Genomic DNA, 17,324 nt, shown 5'->3' on the forward strand with positions numbered 1-17,324 from the left:
TAAATCTACAATATACTTTATTGTATAGGGATCTGCAGGGATATGGGGGAATAAAAATTCAGTAACATGTTGAATTCCTCTGCACATCCCTACCTGGCATAAAACCATACTGCACTGCCCAAATTTTGCTCATTGTCACCTCTTATATCTCTTGGAGGATTTTGCCAAACAGCTTCCCAGGCACACTCAATAAACTAATACCCTATGGTTTTTGTATTCACACCTTTTCCTGTCCTCAGGGAAACAGTAACTGCATTATTCCAATGATGAGGCACAGATACAGTTGTCTCACACATAGTTTACAGCCATTCCATAAACAAACCACATATATCTCATTGGTTACACAACCTACAACTGCAGAGCGTTTTTTTTTAATGTTCTCACTAGCATTTATGCCTTTTCAAAAAAGAAAATTCTTGGATGCTAACATTTACATCGTACACATCCCAAATAAATCTCTAAAGTATTTCTTCCAACATTCCTTCATTTCAGTTTATCCCAAAGCTTATCACCCCTTTCATTTTCATTCACTTCACTGGAGGCTCCTTGTGCAGCCCTCTTCACTCTTCCTAAGCAATGTTTTCTTTCCATCAAAATTGCTCAGCATTTTCTCTGCCTACTTTAATCTTAACTATTCCTTGTTCTCTTTGACTGCATTCTTTGCATCTACCTTTTTCTTTATAGCCATATTACACAATCATTCTCATCTTCATTCTTTGCAGCCATTACTCTGCATTTTTTTCTCATCCAGAGCCTCTTCTACTTCATCATTCCACCAATTATCTCTCAAAAAACAGCTCTTTCAAGAGAAAACACTGGCTTCTGTGAAAGTATTCCTTTGTGCAGCTGGATCAGACAATTCATTTTTCAAAAATCTTGTTTCAAGGGTTTATAGGCAAGTTTCTACAAATTGCCTCTGCTTTCCATATAAAAGCTGAGACTGGATAGCAAACCACAAAACAGGCATTATATAAAATTAATAGGGGAAGATACTGCATCCATCTTTACTGTTGGATTCTATACAGCTAATCAGGAAACTAGTGTTCTATTTTAGAACTTATTTATTGTGCAGCAACACATACCAGTCAAGATTCTGAAAAAAAATATATTGATTAAAGGACTATTTACATAAGTATATTCAGTGGAATGTTCCAAGATTCTAAAGAGCTTTTATTTTGTACATGCTGGATAGATCCAGCTCAAGAAATAAACTTTCTACATCTGAGTAATTTATCAAAATAATGTTTATTTTCCCCACAAGGATCAGCACCCATTGTGGAGGATCGAGATTCCTGGGTGTTGCAGCATCCAAATAAAGCTTTTGATTTACACCACTTCCATAAAGTCTGGAACTGAAGCAAGTCTTTTCATAATTACTGTAGTATAAACTGCTAGAGAATTACAGCTATGTTTCAAGAAGTGGAACAACTATAACAGTTCAAGAAATAGATGTTTTAGTGCACTTTTGTCATTTTTAGCAGACATGGTACTCTGTGTATTGTCTGTGCACAAAGCAAACACTAGAAATTTCCATTGTAAAATAAATCTGCCTCAGTGAGCAACATACTGAGTCAAGCTGCCATTTTATCCCTTACACCTGCAGTTTTAAGACAAAACTTTGCCAAATATTACATAATCTTTTTATTATTATTATTAAATGAGAAAATCTCATTCTCTTACATTGTCACATTGCTAGTCAGAGAAATGCTGCAGTGATGAAGAAAGGCAATGTGGAAAAAAGTTCTCATTTCTACAACATCCATTTACAAAGAAATTAAAAATCATGTTCAACACAGCTCATTAGCACAACAATCTTAGGTTCTTTCATGAGGAGTCCCAAATATCCTCCTCCTACTGGTGCATATCACTACATAAGAGTATAGTTCTCCTTTTTCAATATTTCTTAAATTGTATGAGATGCAGTACAAATCTTCAACTCTTCACACATCATCATCTGATGTGTCACTGCTGCTTGTCTCTGTATCTTCATTCTCAAGCATTGCTTTGAAAGTGCTGTTTTTCCAGGGACTGAACTTGAAGTCACAGATGAGGCCATTTTTTAGAATACCATTTTTTCTAAGGCCATTTTTTTGTAACTGAAATAGAAAACTAACAGGATTAGCAGTCTTACAATGACAAAGGGATCTTGATCTTGGCTTTTTGGTTTTATACTCAACAAAATATAGCTTGACATATTTTGAATAGTACAGTACTTCTGTTTTTAATTTTAAGCATCTGTGAATCTTTTGTAAGTATTTGGTTGATTATTATGTAGTAAGCCAGGATTTAAGGAGAGTTTTTTTTTCTCTCAAGGCGAAAATAGGAATTAAAGCATCCTTCTACTGTACAAAATTGAAAAACTCCTTCAAATAAGGAATGATAATCACTACTCTTCTTCCAATCTTGTTAGGAGGGGCAAGGGTTGAAATACACAAGGGCAACCTCAAGTTTAATGAACTAAAAGGAAATCTTTCAAGAGTAGATATAAGTTCTCACTGAGTCCCAAGTCAGACCAGGTGGGAGAAATTTTTAATTAAAGTAGTTGAATAGGTAAAAAGACTCAGCTGTGTGTGTGGGCAGGCAACTATGTATGTTTGTTTTGACCCTGGAAAGTGGCTGTAAAACTTACATGTCTGTCTGATTTTTCTTTTCATTTCTATGTTTGTCATAACAAACATGATAATCTCCATTGCCATTATTAGCTTAATGTGGGACAGGGATAGGACAGTTAACTGCTACAAAAGTTGGAAGAGAAGGAAGAATATCAGAGCAAGCAAAATGGAATGTTAACCACCATACTGAATAGTTAAGAGGCTAAGCTATTATATTTTGCATTTCAAAATAATGACTGTATTTCCTTGTAATAGGCTTGTGCACACTTCAAAAATGATTACAAAATAGTACTTCGCATCTTGAAAAAGCATTACACTCTCCTATTAAGACATGTCTTTTTTCAGCTTTCTTTAAAAGTTATCTGAATGAATTCATTAACCTACAGTGAACGTTAGCAGCAAACTGCTGGTAACAGTAGTGCAACTGCCCAAGGCAAAAAACATGGTACATGAAAAAGTTCACCCTAGGTAAAGTTTTTTTAATTTTTTAAACATGTATGGACATAATATTTTATCTTCATTCAAACAATATAAAGGTAAATATGATATAATTAAACAAAAACTATGCAAAATTGACATTGCAAACATTTATTCAACAAAAAATTAACAGATATACTATTTTCTTTTGTGGAAAAAGTAAGTATACCATTGGCTGTATGTAATACCTGGTATTGCTCCCTTTGGCAGAAGCAATCTCAAGTAGGCATTTCCTATAATTTTCTACCAGTCTCTAACATCTAAATGGAATTTTTTGCCCATTTCTCCATGACATTTTCTGCTGTGCAATGTTTGAGCGGTTTCTTGCATGCACAGACCATGTCACATCACCCCAACACCATCTCAATAGGATTTAGACCTAGACTTTGACTTGCCAGTTCTAGAACCCTCCACCTTTTTTTTCCCCCAGCCATTCCTTGGTGGATTTACTGGAATGTTTAGGTTCAGTGTCATGTTACAAGGTCCACTTTCGGCTGAGCTTCAATCTTGTGACAGATGGTCTCACATTATCCTCAAGCACCCTCTGGTACAATGAAAAATTCATAGTGAAGTCTATGATTGTGAGCTGCCCAGGCCCTGATGCAGCAAAGCAGCCCCAAACCATAACATCCCCACCACTATGCTTTACAGTTGGTATCAGATTCTTCTGGTAAAATGCGATCTTTGGTTTTTGCCAAACATGTCTTCTGGTGTTGTGCCTCATCTGTCCAGAGAACATTGTTCTAAAGGTCCTAGTCTTTGCCTAGGTATCATGAGCACACTTTAGTTTTACCATGATGTTCTTTCTGGACAAAAAAGGTTTCCTCCTGGCACACCTCCCACGTAGACTGAATTTGTACAGCTTCTTTCTAATTTGTACAGGTTCTTTGACATCAGTAGTAGCAAGAGCTACTTCTAGGTCACATGATGAAATTCACGGTTTTTAGAGACTTCTTTCAGCATCTTGCATTCTGCTCCTAGCTGAACATGCTGGGATGGCAAGTTAGCAGTTGTTTGCAATCTTCTCCACTTGTATATGATGTTCTGGACAGTGGAATGATTGATGTCCAATTTTTTGGCAATCTTTTTAAATCCCTTCCCAGACTCATAAGCATCTATAACCTTCTTTCTGAAGACCTCAGAGAGTTCTTTCAATCTACGCATGGTCATACCACACACTTCAACAACAAAGCAAATCAAACTAAATGGCTGAGGTTTAAATTAGACAGGTTCCTCCCAGATCCTCTCTAATAATATTCTAATCATCTGCACCTGATCTTCAGCAATTTTAGGTGTTTGAAGTAGTGATAAATGTAGGGATATACTTACTCTTTCCACATGGATTTACTTACTTCCTCCACATGCAAAATTTGCATTTATGTTTATTTAAATTACACAATGGACTACAAAATGTAAATGGTGCATGATATTTGTTATTTAATATTCACTTTATCAATAGTGTTGAAACGAAGATCAAATATCTGTACATTGAAATACGTTGAAAAAGTTAAAAATTTCAATGGGGTGTACTTACTTTTTCATATGACTGTTATGTAAACTTTTATTTAATTTTTTAAAAAATCCCAAAGCCTGTCCTCAAAATCAAGCAATCCTACAAGAGCCCTGTCCCATCTACCACTCTATCTCCTCTAATCCTCTGTCACCAAATATGCATTTTAGGTGCCCCAGGCTACTTAGATTGGCCATTACTGATTTACTCTAACATGCAAGCAGAAACTTGGTTTCTTCCTGTCTCCTCCTCATGGTCTGAAATTGGTTTATTTAGCAATTAACTACAGTTTATCTAAAATTAATCCTCCTGATCTACATGCCAAGATATAACTGGAATGAGATCTAGTGAAACTGAATCCTGGTTTATTTCAGAGGAAGGGGGAACTCAACAGCTTTTTCAGGTTCTTTCTGCTTGCTCATGTGCTGCCAAAATATAATTCAGCCATGTGTGTGTACCCTTGCAGAATTTCACAATGAGACATAGAAAATTCAATAGATCAGGCGTCACTGGCTTTTGAAACCTTCAAATGTTATACCATCAACAGGATACAGAAATTACTTTAGGAAATATTAAAGAGGTATCCTGGTCTATAGTTTGCTCAAGAAAATGTTTCACTCTGAACACACATTTTGTGCTAATTTATCTTACCTGTTCACTAATGACCTGAAATTCCCTCATTTCATCCTCAGTTAGTGGGGCACAAGTGTCATCATTTTCACAGTCTTCCTGCCAACCCATTTCCTTTAACAACCTTTTAAAAAAGGGAGAATGGTCAATATTTTTTATTAGATTTATATCCTGCCTTTTGGTCAGAAGCTCAAGGTGGCATATACAATGTTCTCTCTTTCAATTTACCTCTACCATAACAATTCTGTGAGGTAAGCTGGGTAAGAAAGAGTCATATTACTTATTAGATTTATGTAATATATTAGATATGTTACATATTATATTAGATGTATGTAATAGATACATATATATGTAATACATACATACATGCGGGCCTTCTCTGCAGTGGCTCCCGCCCTGTGGAACATGCTGCCCCCGGAGGTGAGGTTAGCCCCATCGCTCCTAACCTTCCAGAGGAACGTGAAGACTTGGTTCTGCCGTCTTGCTTGGGGCGGAGAAGGGAGTAGCTCCGCTTGGGGATGACTGGCACCCTAGAGCGCTCCTCACATACATGGGCTGTGTAAGATCTTGCCACTTGGACGTTATTTTTACTCTTATCTTTATCATTATTAATGGTGTTTATATTTTTTATACAATGCATTGTATTTTATATTTATTGTTTTTATTGATTACTTTTGTTGTAAACTGCCCAGAGTCCCTCTGGTGGGAGGAGATGGGCGGTGACAAATTTGATAAATAAAATAAAATAAATAAATAAAAATAGTCTAAGGCCTATGTAATACTCTGTAATAGTCTTCAGACTCAACTCAGTTACCTGAAAGAGGGGCAGTTACAACATTTACTTGCAAGACTTTTCTACTTGGAGCAAATCCTCAAAAATTCATGGACCTGTAGAAAAGTACATCTGCTTCTCTGGCTTGATATTTTCCCCCTCATGTTAAACACCTAGTTCAGAAGTATTTGTACTTTTATAGCCATTTCTCCTTATTTTTTCAAAGACAGATTGTAGAAGGCAGGAAACCCTCCTCCACCCTCACTCTTTATTTCTATTTTTTTACTTCTATTTTGAAGTAAAAATGTGATTATAAAAATAATTTAGACAGACAAAACAAACCAAGAAAAGGAAAAGAAAAAAAATACAGAAAAAAGCATTCTAGTAGCCCCTCCTCTCTTCCCTAAAGCTGCTAATTGCTACTTAAATATTTTTTATACTATGCTCTGGACCTCTGTGATTACTGATCATTTCTATTTGATTAAGTTCTGCATTCCAAAGAAATCCTGTACCAAAATTATTTGACTCCTTTTAAAACAACTTAATCCTGTATAATAATCCTTAACAACCTTCCTTCCCCTGCCAATGATTAAAATTATTTTAATAAAACCAAAATACTTACCGATGTTCTGCCTCAAGTGAACTTGAAAGGACATCAGTCTGTGGAAATGCTGAAGACTGGATCATCTGCTGAGTTATTGCAGCTTTTCTATTATCCTGAGGAATTTCATTTTCAAAATTTCGGTTTACATCCCTCCCTTGGTGGCCACTGTTGCTGTTATGTAAATTAAATTCATCATCATCATCATCATCATCCTGTTAAAGAAGTCACATATCTGAGTAAATTCCAAAAAGAAAAAAAAAAGATTTTTTTGTAGACAAGTTGTAGACAAGTTCATACATCTGGAAAATGCCAAAATTAGGAAAGGCTAAACTCTGTCCCTCGGAATGTGTAGATATTTGGACTGGACGTGGGAAAGTGCTTTAGACGCAACATACATGTCCTTGCTGTACCTAATAGAAGCACTTTAAAGAAACCGCCTTTTCCTGGTCTTGCACAATTGCTATGCAATCCCAGGAAAATAAGTATGTGTTTCAGTTCAATACGCATTAAGGAAAGGGTGCCCACACCAGATCAAAAGCACCTTCCCCAATTCATATGTGAATACCACATATGTCTAACAAAGAACTTTCTGCTAAACAATTCTGATACTAAATTTAAAGCAAAGTAATTCATAATTGCTTTAACTGTTTGTACTTGAATATCCCAAAACTAGGCTACTAATGTCTGTGGCAAAGGACAATTTATTATTCTGCTAAGGCTGGGATCATTAACATAGCAAATACATGTTCTAACCCTTTTTGCTTTTTATTTTTCCATCAGTTTCTCTTCACCACCTCACATTTTTTATTGTTTTTATGTACAAAATACCTCTGAGCTCCAAATAAACCCCATAAGCTTTCTTCGAAGCACGCTTATCAGTACAGAAAAAAGGACAAAGCTAAGCAGTACTGTTGCTTGCTTTCCAAACTCTTGTGAATGCTCACAACATGCTATCAAAACTCTAGCTTAAAAAAGTCAAGGACTCCTGAGCTAAAGGTTAGATTAATTCACTAAGCAAACTCACACATATGCTAATTAACATGCCCACTATTATGTGGATGCTAATCATCACAATGCTATGGCTGTTTACTCAAAAGTCTCACCAAGTTCAACTGGGCTCATTACCACAAAGTTGTGCCAAGGACTATAATCATGTTTTATGTCTAATTTTATGACATTATCTTTTTATTACTTAACATTTAACTGGAGTTGTTTTTTATTATTGATGCTATTCTTTATAGCTTGTATTCTGCTTTAATGTTTTATTATGAGATAAAGCGTTAAATGCTTTATCATGTAATAAACACTATTATGTACCCTAAGGTCCTTAGAGATGATACAAATAAGTAATGAAAAACAAACATATTTACTGCACAACTTGCTGTACCTTCTCTTGCTCAACAGAGTTTTCATCATGTTCTTCTTCCACTGGATCCCGTTTCAACATCTTCAAAAATTCACTCTTCTTATCAGTGCGTGTTCGTGTTAATTTGGTTAAGCGAGGCTGACCAAGTTTATCAACTGGAGATAAGGAATTTGACCGATTACACTAGGAGAAAAAGAAAATGAAATGTAGTGAGTGGCAAAAAAGACATGGTTCTTGTTTAGACAGTGGCGTTATAGTTAGCATTGATAGTTTCAGACTTCCATTTAATTTTTCAAAATCATAATAGAGACATACTTTGCCAAGCAAAAAAACCTTACAGTACCTCTTTCACCGAATTCTGTAATCCAGCAGGCTTGGTAGTAGATTTTAAAGCACTAAAATTTCCACTACCATATAGAGAGTCATGAGGAAACGAAGGCCCAGTTTTGTTCTCTTTTGTCTGGCTTTTCCACTGTGTGATCTAAACTTATCAAAATAGAAGAGTATTTTTGAACTTAGGTTGATAAACAAGTTAAAGTGTCCAAGAATAACTTCACTATTCTTTATATTTATTGCCCAAAATAACATCATATACTGGTGTTTTAAAAGAGCAAACACAGGGGAAAGTCCCTATACTGAGGAAGAAATAAAAGGGAGAGCCAGCGATGAATTATAGACATGCCCCATAACAAAGACTGAGTAAAATTAAATTGATAAAATACATGCAACTTCATATTACAGTACTATAACAAAATAAGAGAAATACTGCAAGAAAAGTCCACAGGATTCCCACTTTGCAAGCTTTATTGTACTTTCCATTAGAAAGATATTCCCTCACCCCTACCCCCATTACTTGTGAAGTATGTGGGTAGGTGTCTTCTTACATTCACTGGGAAAACTAAAAGGCATGTTGAAAAAACAGTGAATGGACAAAGGTAGAAATGGCTGCAGAACCTGAGGTGGAAAAGCACAGGTGCCTTTGAAGCTTAGCCTGACAATCAGCCATCACTTGGGAGTGCAGAGGATGCTTGCCTGGTTAACTAAATGCTTTTTGTAATGTTTAAAGAGGGCTTCTCTCCCTCTCACATCCATCTCTGTTATTTTTCTATCCAGATTTGTTCCCCACTTTTTCTTTTCCTTTCTACCACAACCACTCTTCCCCTCACTCCATCTCCATTCTGAGGTTTTTTCCCCCCTTCCTTCTTTGGCATTTCTGTGGGTGACAGTGATTTCCACATGTATGAGAATGATTGGGGAATCAACTTTATAAGCAGAATATCCTATTTCACAGGCAATTTTAATATGTAATCAATTTGTCTTTTTTTTTTTTGAAGTTGGCTTCTGACATAGATGTATGTATATGCATGCATACAGTGGAAGTTGGGGGGAGAAATCTAAAGGATGGGTTTCAGATGGAATGGGCAACTCTACTTTGAAAAAGTAGGGAAGTTGGACTTCTGTCTTTCCTTTTCAGTAAGTACAGTATTTTCAAATCTTACCTTTGCTGGTGGAATAATAGGTTTAGGAACTAAACCTTTATAGACATTCAGGCCAGTTCCATTCCCAACCAATTGTGATGAATGAATATTTCCTCCCACAGGAAATCCAGATATCTGTAAATCTTTTGTATTGCCTTTTTTAATAATCAGCATTCGTGGAGATCTAGATATAGGATTCAGAGGATATTCTATAAAGAAACAAAAAAAATTGTTCTAGATAATGGCTACATTGAAATCAGAAATGCAGTAGTTCAGAGCCAGATGACAGTGTTGTTGAAATACTTTAGATATTTGTATTCACTGACTCTCTCATTAGACCTACAGACAGCAACTGCTATGTCTAAAAACACAGAGTTTAATAATTCTGCTTCAATTAATGGGTGCCAACAGATCAGGAAGCTAAATGGTAACTCAGAAACAAGAGGAAGTCTGAACACTCTTGAAAACCTATGGTGTGCAGAAATACTCAAAGAAAAAAATTAAAGAATCCAAACCATTAATGAGAATGAAGCATGCACAGGAGCCCTGCAAAGCAGACGGCAAACAATGCAAAATAAAATAGGAAAGAGTGGGATGAACTTCTAGGTGATGACGATATATTGCCACATTTTGTTGCAAATCTCCCACGGTTATTTTCAGTATTAATTTCATCTTGGTTTTTAGCAGACAAAACACATGAATAGTCAGAGGAGGATGTATACACACAAGCCTAATCCTGTATGAATAGCAGCTATACAGTAACTGTGATATATGGAACATTATGAACTATTAGAAAAATCAAGATATACCAAAAATTTTGGGAGGGGGCAACTTGTGACCCCTCACACACTTTTTTTTTTTGGAGGCATGAAGCATCCAAAACCATTATTGTAGAAAATCAGCAATATAGTTACCTGTTATTGAGACAAAAGTGTATGCCCCAAAATAGATTTAACTTTTAAAAACCCTTAAGAACATTCTCAAAGGCTCCCAAGAACTAAGAAAAAAGCCTGAAAAACCTAACCTATACATAAATACATACATATACATACTACAATGCAATGAAATATTTACTTTAAACACAAGGCAGTGTTACAATCCAGAATCCCAAGATACAATTATTATTTTAAAGGCACTTGCTGAGAAATTGGTTAATACAGTTTGTGGACCTTTCACACATACATACCAGTCTTTAAAAATGAAATGTGTTTAATATTTTGAAAAAAAGTTTAATATGATGTAATGTAATGTAATAATTGTGTATTAGTTAAAGCAACTTTGGGTGGTTTAAGGTAATGTAGCATTTTTAAGAATAAGTGTTTATATTTTATCATGGCATAACGTAAGTGTATTTCAATACTGCTTTCATTTACAAAAAAATATATATTCAAACAGTTTTCAAGCATATTAAGTCCTAAAGTTCTTACCCCAAACACCTTCAGCTAATGATTTATTCTGGTTTGGTTCTCTCTCATGTTCAGGATTCAGAGATGGCTAAAAACACAAATCCACAGCTTGATTAGTCTAAATTCTATTAGAAAATGTCTTGTAGTTGAGATCTTATATTCCAGACTGCATGAAGCATTCTCAAAGAACTCTGAATCAGTAAGAGGAGATGGTAAACTTGGTAAACTAACCATACTAGTCAGATGAAAAGTATAACCATGGTGATTATAATGTATTAAAATAATCTACATTATTTTATATTGGCCTGCAAGGTAAACTTCAGGAATGAGAACAGGATGGGACAACCATAATGAAGTAACACCTGGCCTAGCATCATTAGCGGTAGCAAGGCTACTTTCAGTGGAGAGTATTTCCTTGAGGATGAGGTTGGATGACAGGACACAACTCCCAAGGAGATCGCTTCTTGGAATTCTTTTAAAATGAGGGCATCTTGCCATAAAGACAGGCAGCTATGGTAAGAGCAGGTATTGCTCTTTGGAGAGGTGATACAGTTACATCATGGTCAGTGTTGAAAAAGTGGTAGAAAGCACAGAACCTCCTTTACTCAGTGATCCAGGGCTTAGAACTGGATATGAATTGGATCCTGCTCCATCTACCTCTGACAATCCAACCTCTAAGGACCTCCCCAACCTCACTGGGGGGGGGGGGGGGGGGAGAGCAGCAAGCTAAAAGACACAGGATTGCTAGATTGTAAGGCTGTAACTCCTAAGGAGCCTGACCAATTAAATGGTACTAGTTCATTTCTGTCACAACCTCTTCTTCCCTCTTGGAATCCAATCAATTCATAACAAGTTGTGACAGAAATGAACTAGTACCATCTAATTGGGTGCAAATCTCTCTGGGGTTTGGGGGTGTTGGAGATGATTATATGTGCTGGAGGGGTACAAGTGATGTGTACACTACTGCTCAGAGGGCTGTAAGGTGGTAGATGATGTAGCCCGGGTAGTGATGCTGCATTTCCAGAACTACTTTGACTATCCTGGGGGATTTCATGTTATCTTCCATATTTGGAAATGGCTCAAGAATGCATGGCTGCCAAGAAAACAGGTAGATTGTTGCCACTCATTTCTAGTAACATACGGTTCTCTCAAGAGTTCCAGACAGAAGGAGCACTGAATCCTTCCCCCAAAGAAATAGCTACACAGGTTTCTGCTTTATTTTGTATTCAGTAAATATTGCTGTTAATTTTATATCTTTCTATGGTTCAGAACTAGGATATGAAGGGCCATTAACCCATTCAGATTGTAGGCCTTTTTGTTTGTCCCAAGAATCTCTGCTAAATGCACAGAGACTAGAACACAGCTTTTTCAGTGGCTATCGGAGACCCTTCTTTCCTCTTTATAATGGCTTTCCACTAGCATAGAATTCTTTTTTAAGACATAAAGCAATTTCTCCCTTCTAGAAATGATTTTTGCTCACTTATATAATTAGAGAAAACTGGTGATTTAACCAATTTGGGATATAATAGATCAACTTTCTGGCCAGATTCCTCCTGAAATAATGTAATGTTAAATCGAACATTGAGTGGATGGGCTGGCAGAATAATTGGTGGCGGCAGCAGCAGGAGCAGCACCCTAAAATGGTCAGGATCCTGAGTGGGACAATCAGGTGCCATGGCAGAAAGGACCTGTAATCGTAACAAAATGGGTGAGACAACTGACAGCAATGGGAGGCCCTGTTTTGACAAAAGGAACAGGGGGAATGAGGAGCAGCACCAAGTAAGCCCTAGGAAAATTGGTGAGTCCATTAGGAAGGTCCTGGGATAATCAGATGAGGGGATGGACAGCATGGTAGGAAAATCAGCAAAACCAAAAAGGCCCTGGGAATATGTGGGGATGGTGGGCCAGCAGGATGCCTGATGTATACTTTTATATGGTACAAAACAGCAGATGGGTGTTTTATGCATGTACAAAGTACCTTTCAAATTTAATGGACATTTGGGTTTAATGGATACCGCTTTCACACAAATGGTCCATGAAATCAAGGTTTTACTTGTATTTTCTATTTTTATCTTTGTTAATTTATATTTCAAAAATTGATTGTCAATTTCTTTAAAAGTTATTATTTAACTATGGGCCAAGTTAATATATACAGGGAGTCCTCACTTAACAACACTAATTGGGACCAGAAAGTCCATTGTTAAGTGACGCGGTTGCAAGTCGAAAAACCCACTTCGCGACAGCAGTTCCAGCAATCCCAGTTTCATTGCCAAGCAAAGACCTCATGTGCCCACAACTTCCCACTTCCTGCTGGCTTCCCCACTGACTTTGCTTGTCGGAAGATGGCATGGAAGGTCACAAATCACGATTATGTGACCATGGAGACACTACACCAGCTGTGTGTGTGAGAACCGATCGTAACTACCACTCATTCAGCACCGTCATAAGTTTGAATAGTTGCTGAATGAATGGTTGCTAAACGAGGAACACCTGTATTATACTAATCATATTGCTTGCCCTCAAATGCAAGAGGGACCTTCATCTGGATCAAGACTGGAGCATGAGGATAGTGAGGGCTCAAACCACAGTAGGTGGTAGGGTGGAAACCACTGTATCCATAGAATTATGTTAGGCAATTTAGACAGAAAAAAACCCAATGCATTCAAGGACAAACTACACAACTGACCTAAAATACAGTTTAGCCTTTACGTTCTTAGCCACCTCAAGTTCACTGACAAGACATTTTTACTGAAAAAAAGGAAGCACTGTAATAAATAAAATTTAAACTGTAAACACTAAATAATGCACTAGTAAAAACACTTCCATTAAATCATACGGAAGTTTTAAATCAGACTGTACAGCACAGTTCTCCTGATGTAACATACCATCAAATGTTAATTTACTTTACAGCTCATTCTCACTATAAAACTGAGAATGAACAATTTCTTCCCAGAATCAAAGACCAACTGTAATTCCATGAAACGTTTTTAAACATTTTAAACCTTCTGCAAGTACCTGAATGCACTATGATAAACTTACAAAATCTTCAGCTTCAAATTGTTTGGGTTCTTCTTTGCTTGTCTTTTTCAGAGTCTCACATTCAGATGCTTTGTTTTCCTGTGATCCTTGGCTCTTTCCAGACTGAAAGCTCCTGGTGCGAGCACGTGAACCTCCATTATGATATCCTGCTCTATAGTTTGAATTTTCTGCTCCATTTCTGCCTTGTGAACGCCAACCATTTCTTTCTTTTCTTCCTGAATGCCCTTGAATAAGATTTAGAAGATTAAAATCAAAATTGCATGCCATGTTGCACAGAGTTTATTACAGGAAAATATAAATACAACATGTTAACTGAACATTTTAAACTAGTTCAGGCTAATAATTTAATCTACTTTACTTATATATTGTCCAAAAGCTGGATTCATATATCTCCCCAATGAGAGCATTTAAGTTTCCAGAAAGGAACGAGAAACAGTAAAGATACTTATACAATAATATAATAAGCATAATGCATCTACTGGTTTTAAGGTACTTCAGAGGACTCACAACTATGCTAACAATATTTCTTTATTCATTCCACCTATAAATTAAAGCTTATATACCAACATTGTCAGAACCTGTATAATCCCACTATAACTGAATATACATGATTTGCAAAGTAAAACTAGTTAAATCTTGACTCTGTATAGAAATAAAATACTTTGATGCCTTATTCAAAGAAAAAAAATTATGAACAAACCTCCATTTGAATGGCCACTACTAGGATCCAATCCATCAGAAGAGTTATGCCGTCTACGATTAACTTCATAACGATTCTCTGTCCATGAAAATGTGCTGGAATGTTTCTCAAAATTCAGTGATGACTAAAAGTGAAAACAAAAATTATATGGTGATAGTATCAGTGGTAGCAAATCAATCAACACAAATAATATCATGTAAATTTGCAGAAGACTGTAACCTAGTTTCAATACCCAGCTATTCTAGTGCAATCTGACCCTTACCATATAAATACTATCACATTAAAAAAGAAAGTTTTTAAGATATACTATACCTCCATTCAAATATTCAAACCATAATTTAAACAGCTATTGTCATGTCTTATACTCTAGAAAACTAAGCCATTCAACCATAACCCTATCTGCATACCAGTAAAACTCTGTTTGTAATCTTCAACTGGCCGAAACGGTGCATCATAGGGCCAACATTTTTTGAAGCAAGGTACCTCAAATAGGATAACTTAAAGAATGTGTCCAAAATTTGGGACCCATGACCCCATGGAACTGAAATTTCAAGGATCTTCACACCAGCTCTATTCACAAAGTTGTGGTTAGCCACGGTCACGTGTTGTGATTTCTGACAATTCCCAGAAGACCATAGGCTGCGTGGTGCAAGGAAAGATGGGAGGGACATATCCCCACCCACTGCCCACCCCCCTCTGGCCCCCGTGCCCAACTGGCTGGCAGCAAGGCCCAATGGACAAGCGGCAATTGGCTCCTTTGGAACTGAAGCTGAAAACTGAAATCTCTTAACGGCAGTGGGCAGTGAGGGAAAGACAAGGGAGTGTCCCGGATGCCTGCTGGTGAGGTAGGGCTGGCTGGGGGGTGTCGGCGAAGGGTGAGCCCTCTTCCTTCCCAGAGGGAGGGGGCCCTTGGAAACATGCAGGGATGGGAAGCAGGGATGCAGTTTTCCTCATGGTCAGTGGCTCCCTTTGTTGCCCCCGCCCAGCAAAGTGACAGGCAGTTCTGCAGGTCAGCTGAGGAGGCAGCAGCAGCTTCACTGGGGCTCCACTGAGGGTTGTGAGAAGAGGGGAAATGGTGCCAGTTGATGTATTTGATCAGGTTAAAATAAGACATTTTAACACTGTACGGATTTTTTGCTGACACCAAGATCGAAAAGTTGATGTTTTATGGATTTGCTTATAGATAAGGGATGGGATATGGCATGAAGAGATATCTGTTTAACCTTATAGGGGGTGAAGAGTTATTAAATTTGTTTATACTTATTGTGATGAAGGTTGGAAGTCATTTCTTTTTTTTCTTATATGCTCGTCTTTTTCTCTTTTCTTGAACTTTTTACTCTTTCTTTCTGTTCTATTCCTCTAAGTTAAGTTTGCATTAGTTTTTACTATTACAATTAAAATTCTTAATAAAATTATATTTGAGATATTTTGCACAGCTGATATTGATGCAGAAATTATCATAATGTATATACTGCATTATGCTAGCCTACCGATTCCATACTGATACTGATTGTGCTTGATTGATTCTGTAATAGGCTATTATGTTAGTGACAACAGATATAAATTATTTGCTTCAGAAAATGATTTACAGATAAATTACTTATGTGTAAGGTCTCAAGAGACACACTTTCCAGGAAGTCTAACACTGTTATTTCAAAATTATCAATGGATCCAGTAACTGGTTAACTAGAATAAAGACACAATAAATGACTTTTGAATACACTGCAATAACTAACAGCAGAACAGAGCAAAGGGTTTCCTATTGATAGTACAGCCAGCAAACTGAGGCTATACCTTAAAATAATATAGTCAAAAACCATAAGTAAGTCATATCATACCACTTTGGATTATCTGTTGCTATTAGCATGCACACTCAAACCATACTGTGTGGTTAAAGTTATCTGCTATACAGAAAACTAAGCCATTGGTCATTCTTCCTATATTTTCATGCTTAAGTCCTCTATAGTAGCTCTAGATAGTCAAGGATGTGCTATTATTCAGATTTTTCCAAAAATGCTGGTTCTACGTACAGTCTACCTTTTCAGCACATGGTGGAGCTAGCGTTCTATTAATCTTGATACTGCAATCAAAGCAAGTTGCTACCAGTTTTATTGATTTATGATCTTTCAAGCTGAAATTGATCTCTGGGCTATTGTGAGATGAGAAAAACTTGATACCAGGAATGGAAGTATACATGTATTCTATCCTGTTAACAAAATCAAGATAGAATTTTACCTCAAGAAGCTATACTGCATTCATAAAGTTAAAAAACAAGCTACAATGTAAACTGACTTTCAACTTATCTTCACTTGGTTTCTTATATTTCTCTATACTGAGTGAAATTTTGAAATGAAAGTAATAAAAATTTTATTTTCCAGTTATAAGAAATATTAACACTGGAAGCATTTACTTCAGTTATAATAATTCAGTTCACCATGAAAGTGATGCTAAGAATCCAAATTCAAAGCAGAGTGGTTAAACTGAATGTTATTAAAAAATAAGAATTTAAGTCTAGGTTCCTATTTTGAAATGTATCTCAAATAACAGAAAAAGTACCAATAAGTATTTAAAAAACACCAAAACATTTTAATTGCAGTTTTTATGCTGTTTAGCATAGGGGATTTTTTAAAATTAGGCTGGGCAGAATTTCCATATTGCATAAAACATCTAGGTTAAAAATTCCTCCTTCACCCAGCATCTATGTACTTCCTTGGAAACCTGTTCTGGATG

General features: G+C 36.5%; 1 protein-coding gene across 1 annotated transcript in view; it reads right to left on the reverse strand.

Annotated features, from left to right (window-relative positions):
* Positions 1–1,226: 1,226 nt before the first annotated feature.
* The window catches only part of GPBP1 (GC-rich promoter binding protein 1), a 30,083-nt gene continuing 13,985 nt past the window's right edge, over positions 1,227–17,324 (reverse strand). Inside the window, exons 5-13 of the mRNA XM_063295638.1 lie at positions 14,595–14,718; positions 13,895–14,118; positions 10,877–10,943; positions 9,471–9,658; positions 8,315–8,452; positions 7,993–8,154; positions 6,624–6,817; positions 5,251–5,353; positions 1,227–2,096 (exon numbers count right to left, since the gene is read on the reverse strand). Coding sequence (XP_063151708.1) covers positions 1,941–2,096; positions 5,251–5,353; positions 6,624–6,817; positions 7,993–8,154; positions 8,315–8,452; positions 9,471–9,658; positions 10,877–10,943; positions 13,895–14,118; positions 14,595–14,718 — 1,356 coding nt within the window. The 3' untranslated portion in view covers positions 1,227–1,940. The remainder of the gene's footprint in view (positions 2,097–5,250; positions 5,354–6,623; positions 6,818–7,992; positions 8,155–8,314; positions 8,453–9,470; positions 9,659–10,876; positions 10,944–13,894; positions 14,119–14,594; positions 14,719–17,324) is intronic.

The sequence above is a fragment of the Candoia aspera genome, chromosome 2 (assembly GCF_035149785.1).
Source record: "Candoia aspera isolate rCanAsp1 chromosome 2, rCanAsp1.hap2, whole genome shotgun sequence".
Lineage (NCBI taxonomy): Eukaryota > Metazoa > Chordata > Lepidosauria > Squamata > Boidae > Candoia > Candoia aspera.